At 40.7% G+C, this 17,956-nt stretch overlaps 1 protein-coding gene across 2 annotated transcripts in view; it reads left to right on the plus strand.

Annotated features, from left to right (window-relative positions):
• Window positions 1–5,801: 5,801 nt before the first annotated feature.
• SLC25A13 (solute carrier family 25 member 13) overlaps window positions 5,802–17,956 on the plus strand; it is a 114,579-nt gene continuing 102,424 nt past the window's right edge. Inside the window, exon 1 of one of the 2 annotated variants that reach the window (XM_065666331.1) lies at window positions 5,802–5,820. Coding sequence is in view for 1 of the 2 variants with exons in the window: in XM_065666330.1 (XP_065522402.1) it covers window positions 5,924–5,935 (12 nt within the window). In the remaining variant the exon portion in view is untranslated. Of the gene's footprint in view, window positions 5,821–5,862; window positions 5,936–17,956 lie in introns of those variants that run through there. The other variant, XM_065666330.1, reaches the window with a different exon arrangement.

The raw sequence follows: 17,956 nt of genomic DNA on the forward strand, positions 1-17,956 counted from the left end.
ATGCATATGTTTGTTGAAGCTAAGAGAAACTCAGTACTTTGTACAAAACTTTGCAGAGGTTCTATTGCCTCCTGCAAAGTCTTGGCTAATTAAAATCCAGCTGACCTCTTGCACACAATGTATGATCAGTGTGTGCAGATATTCATGCCTACACTTTACAGATACACTATTACACTAGTAAATGATGCCTCGTTTCTTCTATTAGTAAAGTCTAGTGAAAGTAGTGTGTCTGTTCAAATATACCAACATTTAGGAAAATGGATTTATTAACAGATTTCAATCTATCTTGTTATGGATAATGCTTTATATTCCATGCATTTTGGTGACTAGGTTAACTTTATAAATAGCAAATTAATAGACTGTGTTGAAAATCTGATCTATTGTTGCTCTTTATTTTGCAGTGATTGACAAATTTATTAATTTTTTTCTCTTCATAAGTGCTTCAGAATTGAGAAGATCTAATTCCTCTTTTGGCATTTTAACATTGTGTTGCAATTTTGTTTACTTAACAAATAAAATTGCAAGAAAAAGGTCATTTACCCCTCGATAAACTTCCATCTTGTCAACTTTCATCTGTGAATAATGGCCAGTGAGTGTGCAAAGCGGCTGGTACAAATTGGATCTGGTGTAAGCAAAAACAATTCTGATGGTATTGTTAGGAGCTGGCATTTGCACTTATGCAAATATTTTACCAGTTCAGAATAACAATGATTTAATGCAGCAGCACAGTTCAGCACTTGACATGCAAACACAACTGGTACTGTCATTTATTTTTTTGTACTCCCCTTATTAAAGAAAAACCAAGAAAAATATTGGTAACCCCTGTTTCTGTAATACCATTTACATTCAGTACTTAGCTTTAAAAATGTGACACTATTAGTACACAGTGTGATAAATATTCTAAGCATACACAACTTGTGCTAGGTGATAAAATATTCTGAGCATGTCCTAAAATGATTCTCTCATCAGAGGTGGCTTGTTACCTCCACCATCAGCAGATACTGATAATTAATCAGCTGAAATGAATCTTTACAGAATAAACAAATCTGTTATACATGAAGGATGATTATGTTCTTTTGGCTGTGAAGATTTTTCATAACTTATTCATGCCAATGGTGTGTCTGAGTTATGAAGTATTTTTCATTTACGAAATAAATATAGCATCTTTTGTTTGGCATGTATCCCCTCTATTTTTTGGGCTTTACCAACGTAAATCGGCACAAATTGACCCGCTCTGCTTATCTACACCAGCGGAAGAATTAACCCTCTATTCATCATCAGCATCAATATTTCCTGAGTTATTTCAGATGCATTTCTAAAACACAGCCCTGGTGAAGTGCTTTCGACTGTTCCATTTTAACAGCAATGTCTGTGTAAATGTTATTATCAGCCATAAGACAGAATCACAGCTGTCTCCTTTCAACTTTGTGAATTCTACTCTCCTGAAGGCGTAATACACACAGTGGGGGATAGCGTCGTATTTTGAGATGGGAACGCCATGAAAATATGCTACCATTTGTATGGATTTTAAAATGAATTCATACTTCTACATACTGCTTTTATGCTCACTTTTCCGTGAACTATTTAAACAACCAGTTGGTTTTTCACTGGCAGATGAATTTTACTCATGCATGTGAAAGTACTTGAAAATCTTACGTTCCAAGGAACAGGAAACAAGATCATGTTTGGCTGACCTCTGAAATCACAGATAAACTACAGATAAACAAATATCTGTAACAAGTTAAAATAAAGGCAAAAAATGAAACAATTACAATTGTCAATGTTATAAAATAATAGAAAAACAGCAAGTATGTTTGAGGAAATCATGATCTGTTGTGAATGTTCTTCAAACAGAGAAAGAATTGCAAATGATTCATCCAGACTGAGTCATGCTTTATTTTATTAGAGAAATTCTCAGGGTTAGGCCTACTGTGTGAGCACAGATTCTTGGCTAAGACTCACTAGAACTGATGTGCTAACTCACATCAGCCAGACACCCTTTATTAAAAACGAACAAAAAACCCCCAATAAACTTCCCCCCTGAATCTAAACGCAAAAACACAGAACAACAGAAAACCCTAACCAAACCCTTGACTTAAGGAAGGGAATGCTAATTCATACCTTTCCAAGAGGCTTCACTGATGGAGAGGAGTCAATAGAGGTTTAAGAACTATTTAAATAAAATCTGCTCATGAAAACTTTGTGCTCATTTCTTTCAAACATCCAGCTCTTTCCCACTGGTCACTTGTTTATTTGTACAATAAGCTATACTTATAGGAAGACATACTTGGTGCAAGTTTTATGGTAAGTTATCACACAGCATGCTTATCCATATAACACAAAAGAAGCTGCCTGGAAGACAGTTACTATGTTGTGGGGCAGACAGAAGGTATACTGAGGAAAATAGCTCAATAATTTGGGTACTATCATAAGTCTTGTGGGTCTTGGGTCAGTCTTTGCTTTACCTCAGCCTTTCACTCAGGTACAAGGTACATCCACATCTTTACAGATCCAGTTCTTTCCCGATCTCTCCAGATGTAATCAGACTGTTACAGACCCAGGAAGACATTTTCTTGCCTTTAAGCTACATACTGCAATGCCTATATTTCAGGCATCTGTCTGTCAGTGCACAATCCAGATCATTGTAACAGAAATCATAGGAGTTATGAATGTCAGAACAAGACCCAAAATTGCTAGTAGTCTGAGCTCTGCCTTACACTAGTCAACAGAAAAATGCTGATCCTTTATCAGTCTTTTATGAAGGCTAAAAATCATTAGCCCCAGGCTGTCAGTTTCCCCAAGCTAATCTTTAATAAACTCAACAAAGATTGTACGTACCTACTGAGATACAGTTGCTTTGCTATACAGTACCCTAATAGTTAAAACACCAAGCTGTGAATCAGCTATCATTCTCTCTTCTACATGAAAACAGGCAAAGCCTGATTTTTCACCTCAACGATAGTGTCCAAATACTAGGTTGTGGCTTATTTTGAAAACAAGTTACAGGTCGTCCTGCAAAACCTGTTCTCACATTTACAAACAAGAAGACGGCACAAGAAGGACCTAACTCTAGGTCATTTCTCATTGCAGAGGGGAGTCCTGGAATGACAGTGCACTCAGTTTTCTGAGTGTTATGTGTAAGACAAAGACGTTGGTTGACGAGACACAATCTCCTAAGTTCTCCAATAAATGCTTATACGTTTTGTAATGAAAACTGACTCATAATTTTAGACTCATCCCATTGCAGTTTAACATAAAAAAGAGTCACGTTTCTCTCCAGTCCAGCTGTTCTTGGACTCTCCTCTGCACAATGACACAGCTTCACTAGAAAGAATGAAAAATGTTTCTCCCTTATTCCCCAGAGCAGTCTATGGCTTTGTGGTTAACACATACTGAAAGGGGTATGATACACGGGCCTGAACCTAACCTCAGCCAACAGCGGACTTTGAAAACAAGTTGCTTATGTAGCCAAAGAAAGTGCTGTAATCCACTGTGGTCACATTGCATGCCATTTTAAAAGTGAACAGTAGCCTTCACTGCCTTTTCTACGAAGATAAGGAACCTGGACATGGTCAAAGATGTGCCAGGCCAAACCGTTTATGCTAATTGCACTCAGGTTTTCATGTAAGGTAGGCAATGACCAAGGTCCTTGTCAGGACCAAGACACTGCTGAAAGCAGGACTTGGGGCAGCTGGAGCTCTTGAAGGCTGGGAAATTGATTCAGACTCGATACAGGAAGGCACGTCTAAAGGTCATCTACTCCACTCTCCCTGCAATAGGCAGGGACATCTTCAACTAGATCAGGTTGCTCAGAGCCCCATCCAACCTGATGGGTAGATTCAGACTAGATATAAGGAAAAAAGTTTTTACAGTGAGGGTGGTGAAACACTGCAACAGGTTGCTCAAACAGGTAGTAGATACCCATCCCTGGGAACAGTCAAGGTCAGGCTGGACTGGACTCTAAACTCTACTGATTTTCTTAGCAGTATTAATACGGGAGGAAAAAAAAATCCCATTGAAGCCTGTTTTCACAAAAATAAAGCTCAATAGGACAGACTTTCAGCCTCATATCTAAATATCCTGGCTTCTGTATATCCACAGAATGCTGTGTTTGTATTCTAAGACAATTCTCCTGCTATTTTCTCCCTGTCATTTTTCTCTTCTTAGTGGTATTATTAAAATAATCCAAGATTGTTTTCTGTTGTTTATAAATGGACTGCTATTATCTATTCATTTATGACAAGGTGACAGTATTTACTTACCAGCATTTACTTACTTGCAGATAGGCACTACATAATCTGTTTTTCGTGTTCATTTGAAAAGGTGTGGTTCGAGGAAGGCTCCAAGTCTGCTTTGGTCTAATGACAGTTTTCTGGGTCAGGGAGACGCAGCAAGAAGAAAAAGACTGTGCTGTCTCAGGGAATAGCTGCACACATGCAGCAGGCACATGGATGTGGGGCAGGTAGAAGAGGAAGAGAATGCAGTGAGTGGGAGGGTTTTTACAAGAAACAGATTAGAAGGCTGATGAGAATTGAAGGAGGCAGATATGTTGCCAGGCCTTGCAGGTGATGGAAGAAACTTTCAAGGGACATGAGAAGACTGTACAATTTGATGAAAATCGGCATGTTTTTTATTCATTGGACTGAAAGCAAAATAAAAAGAGCCATCCTGCAAAGATATAGTAGGCAGACACATTTATGAATCTGTACCATTTCTATACTGTCTCCTTCTAAGACAATTAAAAACAATTAAAGAGTTAACTCTTCTGAGCTATAACGTAACAGATCTGTCTAGGAGATCCTTTGCCTTTTTAATATGTTTACGATACTCTCTTTAGTGAAAGTGCTGGAAGATCTACCTCAAACCTATGACTAACCCAATACCCCATTATAAACACAAAACCTCATCCCTGAGCTACTCTTATAAGCACCCTTTAGTTACATGCACAAGACAAGTCTGCACTACCAACCTCAGGTCAGCCTAAAATCCCCTATAGAGCCAGAAGCTCTGAGGCCAGTCACAGCGGGCATCGGCAGGACCCTGGTCACAGCCTGCGTGCCAAGTGGTATGCTGCCAAACACGCGCAGACAGGCTGTCTGTAGACAAGTTTGCAAACTGTCTGTGACGCTGTGTGTGCCATACTTGTGGTCACCCTGGGTACAGCTGTGGACTCTAGTGGGGCAGCTTATGTGTCACGTTCACACGGGGTTAGGAACTAAACCAACACTGAAAGCAGGGCTTGCTCTTGGGACATCCTAGAATGAAGCCTTGGGATGCAGCAATTGCATGAAAGATCCCTCAAACAGCAGTCTGACTTGCGCGGAGGTACACAGCTCCGGGCAGGGTTTGCCGAGGGGCGAAACACCAGCATCACCTCTGTGAAGGTGTTTCCCATCCTTCCACTGCTTGCCCAGGTGTCTGGAGGCATTTCCTCGCGTTAATAATAAAAGTCACTAATAGGTAACATGGTCACTTGGACTCTCCAGCAGCCAGAGGGGCTGAAGGGTCCCTCAGGGCTCCGCGTGCCCTTGGGGTGACCCAGAGGTTGTCAGGCCACCATCCATAAGCTGAGGAGAAGACACGAAGCAAATCGGGTGTCCCTCACCGGGGAGACGCGATGCCCGCCCCGAAACGCCTGCAGCCCGCTGCTGCCTGAGGCCGCACCTCCCGGCGCCTCGCCTCGCTGACCGCACACCCGCTACCCGCCGCGCGGCCAGGCCGTGCCGGGCCGGACGATCACGCGGGCCGCAGCAGGGCCCGGTGCGGTGTAGCCAATGGGCCGTGCCTGGGAGAGCGGTGACGGCCGGCGCTGGCTGGCTGGTGCGCAGGCGGGGAAGCTGCCTCCCGCGGTCGGAAGGGAGGGGAGGGGAGGGGAGTAAGGAAGGGAAGGGACGGGAAAAGGGGTGGCCGCGCCGGGCACAGCATGGCTGCCAAGGTAAGTCACCGCCGGCGGCGGACGGGGAGGCGGCGCGGGCGGCGAGCTCCCGGCGTGCGCCAGCGCGGCCGTTGGCGGCTGGGAAGGGGCCGCGGCGGGAGGCCGCCGCGTTTGACCTCGGGCCTGTCCTTGGCGAAACCCGGCGGGTGGCGCCTGCTCCTCCTCGAGGCGCCGCGGCCCCCGAGGAGGAGGCAGAAGGCGGGTGGGCTGCAGGCCCGAGGGGCGCCTGGGGCGGGCCGGGTCGGGTGCCGGACAGCGGGGAGATCCCCACCTGCCAGCCGCGGGGAGCTGGCCTGCGCTCCGCTCGCCATGCACCGTCCGCGGGTGCTGCCTGCGGGGTGCAAGGTAGCTGGTCCCGCCGGGCCGGGCGGCCCTCAGCGGTGTGGCCCTCACGCTGCCCCGCCGGCAGCTCCTCCGAGCGCTGTTAGGCCCAGCCGTGCCTCGGTGAGCGCCCTTCTAGACACATACTTACATAGTATAGACGTGCATAAACATATACGTCTATATGTGTTATGTGTACACCTAATTTTTTGAGGAGAGGATGCAGTGGCTCCTTAGGACAGCGGCTGGCCGGTCAGGACCTCATGGGGCTTGCCATAGGTAGTTATGTTGGTGACCTTGCAGGTCTTAGCATGATAGTCTGCTTTTGCTTTTTCTCCCATTTCCCCCATGTACCTGTTTTTACCTTCTGTTTTCACATTCAGTTATAATTTCCAAACAGTATTGCTTCTTAATGTTCTCCTGCCTAATACCTGTTAGGGTTTTCTGCTCTTTCAGAAGGATAAATTAATTGAAATACTTTAATCAGTTGTTTAATAACACACTTCCACCTCAGAAAAAAAAATAATTAGCCTTTAGTTGGATCAAGGTCATATGAAAAGTTAGGTATTCCACTTCTAATGGCAGATAAAATTCTGTGGTTCTGGTGTTTCAAAACTTACTACTAGGTTTCCATTTCTTGAATACTGAGACTTAAATTGAGCCATATCCTGTTCTTGTTGGAGTCAGTGATGAGATGTATCAAGAAAGCATCATAAAACTTCCCCAAACAACGCAAAGCCTCACATGTGCTTGGTGTGAGCAGTCATGCGTTCTGTTATCTCCTTGAGTCCATGACAGAGCTGCTGTCAGCACCTACCTCACTAAGAATTTGGGTAATCTGGAATGCATGTTGTTTTAATGGATTGGGCAATATGTGATTCCTCTTTGCTAGGGTAAATGAAACAGTCATCCGCAAATATTATGTTTATTATTTATAAATCTTAATTGCCCTGTCTAGCTTTTCTGATTTTTTTTTTCTTTTGGATTGCCCACTGATTCATGAACACAGAACATCAGTTGCATCTTACCAAACTGTTGTTAAAAGACTTAAAAGTCTTCCATTTGCTGAATTTATGAACCTGTTACTCATCTTTTCCTCTCCAAGCAGCAGTTCTTAATCGGCAATGCATTTGGATCCACACTAGTCACATACGCTTTGAAAATGTTGTACATATTTTAAGTGTGTGTCTAATCAGGTAGAGATGTGTGCACTATGGTACGTGGTTGCATGGTGTCCTTTTGGCTTGGCTTATGACACAGCTCAAATCACCAGAATCTATACAAGCATATGTTGGAAAGGCTCACAGTTAAGGAGGAACTGAATTGAATGTTGTAGGTTTCTGATTACCTCAGCCTTGGCAGAGAAATACCTGATAAAGAGAGTAATGGCTTGTCACTAGTGTCATGAGCATCCTTGGTGCATTGCAAGACGGAGGAGATACAGCACTTCGTACTGCAGTGTTTACAGCCCTCATAGCTTCAAAAGAAGGCTTCTAGCTGCAGGCTTGAATGTGTTTTGAGAGACTTATGTTAAAAAAAAAAAAAAAAAGGCAGAACTAGGAGCAGCTAGAATGGATTAATTATTAAGTTACCTTGTGAGACTTCAAGGGTTTTTATCTTCCTGAGGTGAAAGAGTTGCTGCTAAACGCTGATGAATTTCTATTTTTTATTGAAGTCACCGGCAAAATGTAAGTGGCATTTTGTACTCTGATGATATATTCTGATGATAACTGAGTCTGAGCTCAGGTTCTGCAAGCACACATATGAATAACTTTGCCATGTAAAGAGTTTCTGGGCCTGAAGTTACTCACATGTGCTTGCAGGCACGGGCCTTGATTTGTGTTCTAACTTCCCCACTGATGCATCTCAGTAATGTTTGCCTTTTTCACCTCAGCCAAACAATGGACTGGTGAGTCGAATGATTTTTCTAAAATCCTTTCAGTACCTTTTCCTTGCCAGTATCCTGCATGACTGCTTCCTTTAATTTTTGTATTATAACCTTTTAGACATATGAGTCTTTGGGATTGAATATAATTGTGCTTCACTTGCAAGATTTCAAATGTTGACATTTTAAGCAGACTCCAGGAGTTCAGTCTGTCAAAAGGAAAACCCAAATGGGATACTGTTAAGGCTGCATAGTTAAGCACTCAAGTATCAAGAAATGGGCAAAAGGTTTATACATGGAATCTTTGAAGTTCCCCAGCAATGCCATTTTATTTTCTTTGTTGTATGTTACTCAGTGTCTTGCAATTTACACGTTTTAAACAGTGTATATTGCACATCAGTGTATGTTCTTAATCTTTGAAAGCATTTTTTGAAAGTGTTTTGTGAAAATTGCACTGTAAATTATATTTGCACAAATTGCCAGTAAAAATGCAGCTGAGATGTTGCAGTAGATTTTTACCCCATTGGTAACTAAATTACCATCCTAGGTACTGGCTTCTTTCTCTGAATTGCAGGGAAAACAGGCTATGTGGAAAGCCTTTATGGTAATGAATGTACAGAGCAATAATGATGTTCTATATGGTGTGTCATTCTCTATTTCTTCATTTTGAGTGTGATTACATTTTAACAATGTAATCATAAAGTTTTTTCTGCCCATTATCCAGATACTTTTAAAGAGAAGTTACATAGTCTAGTTAATGCCCTTGATATTCACCTGGTGTGTATTTTACAGAAAAATTAGCTGTGCCTGTTGTGTGAATGTAAGCTACCTTTGGTCCATGTACTGCTATGCAGTTCTGGGTATAGCTGTTATCTTATGCATGTGCCAAGTGTGATTTGCCATCTTTCTAAAGTCCTGTTGCTTGGTAAATTATAAACTTATTTTAAGTGGAAGTTCTAAGGTTCTTCTCAAGGAGACCTCTTTCCACAGCAGATTTTGCCTTTGCCGTAGTGCTGCTTTTGTCTGTTCAACTTAAGATCAGAAATGGATATTTATGATTGGAGCTAGTATATATATTCTATTTAAACTTTGTATTTCATAACCACTAAGCTGCATTCAGAACACTTAAGAATTGCATTAATGAAAATTCCAAACTTAAATAATTTCGATAGATTAAAGTAGATAAATAATTGGAAACTGTGTAAAAGCACTGGACTTAACATGGAAGCACTTTTACTCCATTAAACTTCATCTCTGCTATGGACAGCATATGAGTAAATTTCGACACTTGTCTTGAACTGCATAGTACTCATATATGAGTTGATATTTAAATACTGTGGAATATCTCTGATTTCTAATGTAATTGTGCGTGTGTGAACTTTTATCGATTAGGCACATACTGGTTACCTCTATTACTCAGAATGTATGAGTTATTTTAAGATTATTGTCTTATGAACAAAGTGAACACAGATACTACATGTGAAAAAGCTAGTTGTAGCATGACTGTTCGAGTGAAGGCATGAACCTTACATAAGTACCTGGTGGGACTACTTGCATGTTTAATTTTAAGTGCATGTGTAAGTCTTCTGAAGAAAAAATGCCTGTCAAAAATATGTCAATAAGGTAACACAAAGAAATTTGTTGCTGACTTTACTTACATGGTAATATTTGGAATGTTTCTAATGCAAAGTAAAGAAAATCTGTTTTGCAGGTTTTTTATGTTTAACATTTTTTTTAAATTCTCTTTGTGCTTATGTGTTCCTGGGGCTGTTTCCCAAGGAAGCTGTATCATTTATATGTTCTTTTTGGTTGCTTCCATATTTACCTATAAAATCCTAAACTTTAAATATCAAAAATAGTTTGTCCCTATCACAGGTTCCTTGTATGTCTTGATGTTAATATAGTCAGACATTTCCCACTGAACAACCCAGTCCTGCAAGAGGCATCACCTTGAATGAATTAGAGTTTGATGAAATATTGATGTCACTGCCCCTGGCTCTGTGGGCCTTTTTTGTGTGCCAGAATGATCCAGTTCCTGCACTGAATGATGTGAATTAATGAGGTCTGGATAAGCAGTGGTTGAAATACAAACACCATGACAATTCAATTCTAGGTGAATATGATTTCAAACAATGCCAGAACTGTTAGATGCTGGTGCAACCATGCCACCTTGATTATTTTGCTGCCATTCACACCCAGTGTGTCCCTTTGTGCATCTTAGAGCTCCATCATGCCTCTTCATTCATCTCCTTTTCCCGTGCTCCTCTCCTCTATGCTATCAGTAGGGTGGAGGTGCCTGAGAACAGACTAAATTCACTCTTGCCCTCGATGATGCCATTCTTCCCTTCCTCCAGCAAATTGGAAGGGAAGAATTGCATTGTATTGCATTGCATTGCATGTGGATTTGTTGAGTCCTCAGAAAGGAGCAGGTGAGGGATCTTAGCATTGTGATGGGGCTACTGTGTCCATGAGAGGAGTGGAGTCCCTAATGGACAGGTTCCAGCTTCTCAGTGAGATCAAAATTGTGGGGGGAAAGTGATTGGTGAGTAAGGAGATCCCTGAGGCATCACTGAGTTTGTGTACTGTAGAATTAATAGTGTCATGACGCTTAATGGCACCACAGTAATTTTTTGTGGTGTGGTAACACCACATAAGATCTGTGTGGAAAGTGATGTGTAGTTACACACATCTCTCATTGATGTGTAGTTTTGGAGCTGCACATAAGTGTGTAAATTCTTAAGACACCTTATGTATCATAAGACTCTTTTTTTCCACTTTCCCCCTCAGAAGAAAACATGTATTTATGCTGTTTACGACTTAGTACTGCATCTTGACTTCTTAAGATACTAGGATTTGCCTGTTAAAGGGACACTGGATTTCTGTGAGCACTGATAACTTAAGACCTTTTCTAAGTGCAGAGTAGCATGCATAGTGTCTGTAACTGAAACAGAGGAGAAAGCAGATAATTTATTCCTCTTCCCTGTCCTCCCCACCATTGTTTGTGTGTTTGTTTTCATTCTGTTTATTTTACTGCACAGGTCTTTTCTTATGACGTTCACCCCTAGGAGGACTACTTGAGTCCTAGTGCCATGAGGTGCACAGCAAATTAAGGGGCCCACTGGCAAGAATAATGCCAGGGAAAACATTCATGGAGCAACTATTGTGGAAAAAATCCATACAGCAGTCTTCTGCAGTGAACACTGAGTTATTACACTGGGGGTTTTGCCTCAGCAAAGTTTATCTATTTCTTTGTGCTGCTTCCACCTCCTCTTCTTCCTCCCTTCATTGTCAGAGCAAGTTAGGGGCAAGAGGAGGTAGTGAAAGAGATTGGTTTATGTCTTTGGTATGTTAGAGAGGTACTGATGCACCTGCCAGTGGTTCTTACAGTTTTTTGAAACTTGCTCTTTTCCATTATGATGTCCCTTTAAGAGGATTTACTGGATGACCTCACTTCATGTCTAGCTCTAGCAGAGTGTTACTGGACCCAACACTTATGTGTATATCCTTATATGCATCTCATCTGTTGTGATGTCCACGGGAAAGCATTTAAAGTTATCTGGATCTTACCACTTATGGGAAGTGAATTCCTCCTTCTATGCAGCTTTGTGTTCCAGGAGGTTAGAGAAGCTCTTCCAAGTGTGCCTCAAATGAGACATTAAAGGTGCTCTTCCTGATTCTATAATGTAGACAAGCTTATAGCCCTGAATGGTAACAGTGTGTCTTCTGACCAGCTTGTTTAGGCCAGTATCTATTTTATTTATCTATGTTGTCCAAGGACTATGAGAAGGAGGTATGTGGTACTGTATTTCCTGGAAGATGGCATGAATGTGCTGCTTAACTTTAGCTTAATTTTTGCTTTTGACCGGTGGAATTGCTTCTGCTTTGGCTATAGAATGGCTTCATCATACTGAATAGAGCGTGTATGTTTGTATGGTGCCAAACCTGAACTTTTATGAAGCCTCTGGGCACTAGTGTGACTCTGATCATGCTACTTTGCTTCAGCTACAGCACGATATTCAGAAACAGATGATATTTTATGGTGGTGGATAACTAGGGATAGTAAAATGTCAGGTTACATTTTTTCTTGTGAATTCTCTTTTTGGTAAGTATCTGTAACTCAGTCATTTGCAGGGAGATAAGAGGTCTTTATAAAAACACTCTATCTTCCATTGCTTTGGAATAAAGCAATTTCAACTCAAGCTTTGTTAAAACACTTAAAGGAACACTGTCAGTTTTCATAACATTTTAAAATAATTTCATGTTATTTACTATACCTTAGAAACATTCAATTGCAGTTATGTTCTTTACCAAAAATGTTACTTGGCCTGCACAATATCCAGTGTGGTAAAGGATGAAATTGCCCATAAAGATTGGGTTGTTGGAATTTGTCTTCTTCTGTAAAGAAGTCAAAAAAGAAACATCTGAGAGTGGAGGAGTGAACATGTGTACACCAGACTATGTTTGGAGAAGAGACAGAAGGAACAGAGCTTGCCACAAGCCTGATCAAACTCCTCTGGTTGGATACTTGTGGGGTGCCCAACCTCAGCTGCTGGGTTCATATGCTTCTGATGTCTTGCATGCCTAGGCAACCTGCAAGAACTATTTCTATACTGACCAGTAAGTTCGCTTTTTGGGTCTCCTTGAAGATCTGCCTTACTCCTTGGCTTACTCTTGGCCATGTGAAAACCAGAGCCTGGAGTTTAGGCTAATAAAGGTTTTTTGGTGTTCTCTAGATGAACATCTCCCTACCTAACTTTTATCCACTTGGCTTTGTAAGTAGAATTAGGGAACCTCTCTAAGGTGGCCTGGAACAGATACCACAACAGCCACTGTGCTGACTAGGGAGCATCTAAGTCAGCCAGTGGGAAATGAAAAAGCTGGGGGTGTCCCAGGAGGATCTCCAAACAGCAAGGCTTAATCTCTGTTTGAGGCAGGGAGCCTGTGTAGTTAGCAACACAAGGACTAGGGTGAACAGAAGAGTGGGCCAGAACCCAATTCTGTTGCTAAGAATTAGGGCACCTGTCTGGGAGGGGGGAGATTTGTTTTTTTTGGATTCAGCAGTGTTCATGTATTTTGCGTGAATGTTACCTCTACATGCCACAGTTTCAGAGGGTTGTGGTGCTTGATGCTTGCTACAGCTAAGCCAATGCACATTAGATGTGTTGCATGCATGGTTGCTGGGCTGAGTGGGGATGTCTGGTCAGTGGGCCTGAACTGTCTGTACATGCTGAGCCAGGGCTTTGGCTGTTCTGGATATGCACCTTGGTGGGACTTCTGGAATCCTGTAAATCTTAAATTGCATGTACCTTTCTGCTCATACAAGGATTGTCTGTGACTGAGGTAATGAAGCGTGCTGATGGGTCTGACCCTTGGAGGCTGAGCAAAGTGGAGTTTGCAAATACACAAACATACTTTATATAGAGTGCACTGAGACTGGCAGACTTGTGCCCAGACAGCCAACCCTTTTAAAAATAATTCTTAAATCTTCTTAGTATCATCATTACTTTCATAGTTTTAAGAGGATGACAGTTCTTTCTTGGGGTCCAAATATAGGCTGGACCAGGCATCTGGGACTGGTTCTTTGCCTGTTTTGCCTTCCTAATGTTACTGGGCTGATTGTCTCTTGGCTGAACTCTCTGTAGCTGATCTATTGGTTGGGTTGACCTGGAGAGATACCTGTTTGCTTCCTGAACCAGGAACAGGTTACTGTGATTTTTAAAAGCCAGTGGTAGACATGAAGCTGTGATTCAACAGGGATAATAGTAAACATTCAGTAGCAATAGTAGGGTAATGTAATGGTGCTGGGGTGAATACTTAGGGTAGTTAACTGACTTGGCAAGAAGTAGCTCAGTTTTTTATTTTTATTTTTTATTTTTAATATATATACTTAAATTGGTTTTGCTTCCTTTAAATCATATCAGTTCCCTAATACAGAACTATTATAGTAATAATAAGCTGCTTTTCTAGCAAAGCACCATGAAGTTATGTGGATGGCATGCTCTAATGTAGCACTGAGCACAGAAATGCCTCAAGCTGGAAATGTGCAAAGGGTTGTCTTGTATGACAACTGTAGAACCATTTACTGCCTTGCATTTATAGATATTTGTGCATTTTCCACTGCTCAGCAGAGAAATGAGAAGAAATTTTTTTTTTACCAGAATTAGGTCTGCTGTTTGCTGTGGATCAGGTGGTTAGTTCACTGACAGCACTTCGTGCTTTTCTCATGGTGCTATAACCATAGAGGTGCTAGAGCTTTTTCCCTAAATGTAAGAGGCATGGTGCAAGAATGTAGCCATGGGGATGTAACTGTAAGTTTTGCATAGGCAAAATTGTGAGGTTGTCATAGAACTAGTTGGTCAACTGATACACCCACTAGTTATTTAAATGCCAGTGGGCAACATTCAGTTTAAATGTTCAGAAGCAGGAAAGTAAAAAATGGAACTGAAACACCAAGAAAACTATGTCACCATTTTCCTCTTAAATATTTATACTAAATTCTTTGAAAGTCTTTTGTCCCATTTTCTCTATATAGCCCAGTAACTGTACTGATGGGAGTGTTTTTGGAAGGCAAACTGTGATGTGAATTTTCCATGGAAGCAGAGAAAAAAATCAGACTGCCCTTGCAAATGATTTAGTGTTGTGTTGTTTCTGGGTTTTGGAAGATACGTCTTTGATTGGCTTATTTATGTATTCAAATGTGAACTGACTTTGCTGTAGAAGGAATAACTGCCTCTTGTTTTAGGTAAGTTTATGGTTGCATTTTCCCTGGTTAGCCTGGCTGGTCCCTCCATGTTTTTCTAGCGGTGTTGATCAATTATAGCTAACTGGCACACACAGAAGATGACTGCAGTCTTAGGCTGCAGGAGTCAGGCAGCTGGTGAAATCCTAACTCTGAGGCATTTTTCTCCCTTTAAAAATGTGGGAGAGTAGAGGGGAGTGACATTAATGGTGAAGATGCAGCTTTGCACATGATGCAATAGTCCTTCTGATTTTATTCTTAGATTGGTAGATTTTGGATTACTGATGCACATGTGAATTGTTAAGCAAAGTGGCGTTTTGTGAATTATCCATATTAAAATGTATAAAGGTAAAAATGAAGAGCCTAGCTACAAATATGTTTCATGCATTTGTGTTAAGGTTACTTTTGCCTTTACGGCTGTGACTCCCACATCACAACCAGCCAGTCCATGTTAGCATAAATAATGTTGCTTTATTTATCCCTTCAGCAGGAGACTCGGCATCAAAGACTTTGGACCAGAGCTGGGGGGAAGTTAATATCCCTTTGGGAACAGGCACCTGGACTTTTTATAGGAGTCCTTACTGTGTTGTGGTTTTTTTTTGTTTTTTTTTTTTTTTTTTTAACCCAAATATCATATTTCCAAAATTTATCCAATTTAAGGTTATTGTGATAAATAGTATTACTGCAACTTGTGATTGCTTTATTCTAAATATGTTTCCATTCTTAAGTGGCACATATTTTTTACTCTCCATGTCTCCCATATGTGGGATAAAGAGTGCTTTTGTCCCCACAGCAGCCTTTCAGTTTGTGATTCAGCCTCACAGTTTGTGATTCTTCTCAAGCACCATTGCTTGAGTTTACTGAATTTATATGTAGACTTTTGCCTTCAGTTAGAGATTCATTTTGTTTTAGGTAGGGCATACTTACACCACAGTGTTTGCTGTGAAAGCTGAGAATTTTTCTTCTCACCCAAGCTGTCAATCAGCTAGTGTCCAAATAGCCTCTTGTTTTCAGTAGATGTTCCAGATTTTTGTCTCCCTAGTCTTTCCACATTTTTGACATTCTTACCATTAATATTTTGGGTAGTTGTAATTGCAGCAAATAGGACAGATAACTGCTCTTGAAACTTAATTCTTGCTCCACAAACTGTCCATATGGCAGGTGAAGACTTCCCAGTCATGTTAGTGCTGTTTTAATCATTGTTATTTCTCTTTGATTAAAAATAGGTGCAAAGAGTGAAAAAAGATGTTGACAATGCATTTTATAGCATACTGTTAGATTAATTAGATTTGATGTAATGTGGGGAGAAACACACAGATGTGTCTTTATTCAGACATATAGGATCACCTTATTTGTGAGGTGCAGTGATTCACAGGAAGCAGATGAAGAATGTACTGCTTCAGCACCTCTCGGGTATCTGGGACAGGAATGTGTGACAGCAAAACAGGCTGATCAGGGAGGCAAATGGTTGCTGATGCACTGTAAATTGAAGAAGAGTCTTTCAAAACCTGACCTTTCAAATAAGTGCATTAAATGCTTTTTGACTAGCTTATCCTGTTTTCTAAAAGCTGCCAGAATACAGAATTAAATTCACCTGCCAAGGTCTAAGTTCTGGTAAACCAGCAATGATAATCCTAGAGTTGTAGTTATCTGTTGAACTATCATTAGCTGAGATTAGCCACAAATTATATAGCTGGAACTTGATTATGTCTTCTGTTCAAAACAGAAATATTAAGAAAATAGTTTTACTTGAAGGGTATTAGCAGTAGTCTTTGATTTTTTTCCAGTCTGCAGGTCCCACTGTAAATCAATCCCATGTGAAGATAATGCACTCTCAAACTCTTAAACTCTAGTTTAAAAAAAAAATAATCTCATGAGTATAAAAATTTCAAGGCTTTTAAAGGCTATTTTTGCAATTATGGGAACCTATCAGAAGAGTAATACATGTGCTTTTTACAGCTATGATTTTCATATCCTTGATGATTAGGGCAATTGAAGAATTGCAAAGAGCAACCTTAATTCCAGAGCTAGAATATGGAAGAAAGTGTCATGTAACTAGATGACCATAGTTATTAGACAACCTTATAAACGGGTAGAAGCAGACTTTTTTCCCCCTCCTCCTTCAGATGCTGTTATGTAATTAATGCTCTGGAGTATTAAAACCTTGGCTGTTGAGCAAAACATCTGCTGAGCAAATTTAAAACAACATTTCTGAGTGGTTGTGGACCTGCACAGGGAGGGAAGTGTAGGGGATCAAACTCTGAATGCTTCTGATACAGTTGAAAAATTTTTTTTTAATTTGAAAACTTCAGGAGAAGAACAAGAATTCCATTTGTTATTTCCCCAATAGAGTTTATTCTTTCTCTCTCTTCATTTGTGACACTGTAATCTTGTTGGTACTTCGTTCGTAAGTGAAATTGATTTACTGGAATTCAAATTACTGTATTGAATGCCATTGACCACAGATTTTTCCAGCTTCATGCACAAGTTTGTATTTATCTTTTAACATATTTCAGTTTCTGTAGGTGAATACTACCTGATCTTTATTTACTGAGGGTTTAGAAATGCTCCTTCGTAGAGCCCGGTTTCATTTCTGTCAAAGAGAATAAGTTTAAACTTACCAGGAAATGGAAGGTTCAAAGAAGGTTCCTTGGCAGGTTGTAGTCTTTTTGTTTTTGTTTTTTTTTTAGTGCTAGCTTTGCAAAGAGATGAGGAGAAAACAACAACTAGCATTCTGTTCTTTGTTTTTCTTTCTGACTTAGTGTACTGGGGAAAATGTAGCTTTCAAAATATGGTGTCGTAGAAGAGCACACATTTTTCTGCCTTTTTCCTGATATCATTTGCATACTGCCTAAAAGTGCACCTAGTCAACAGGGGAGGATGCTCTCACAAGGATGATCCTGAGCCAAATGCCAATCATCCAGCCAGTAGGAGGAAGAAATTCTAATTGTCTTCATATTTATGTTGCTATTTCTTACCACAACTTGCCTGAACTCTCTCAGGCAATAGACTTATCACTTATTTGGGTTTTTGGGGTTTTGCCTCACTCAGTGGATGTTTAATTCTGGGAAGTTAG

The sequence above is a fragment of the Lathamus discolor genome, chromosome 2 (assembly GCF_037157495.1).
Source record: "Lathamus discolor isolate bLatDis1 chromosome 2, bLatDis1.hap1, whole genome shotgun sequence".
NCBI lineage: Eukaryota > Metazoa > Chordata > Aves > Psittaciformes > Psittacidae > Lathamus > Lathamus discolor.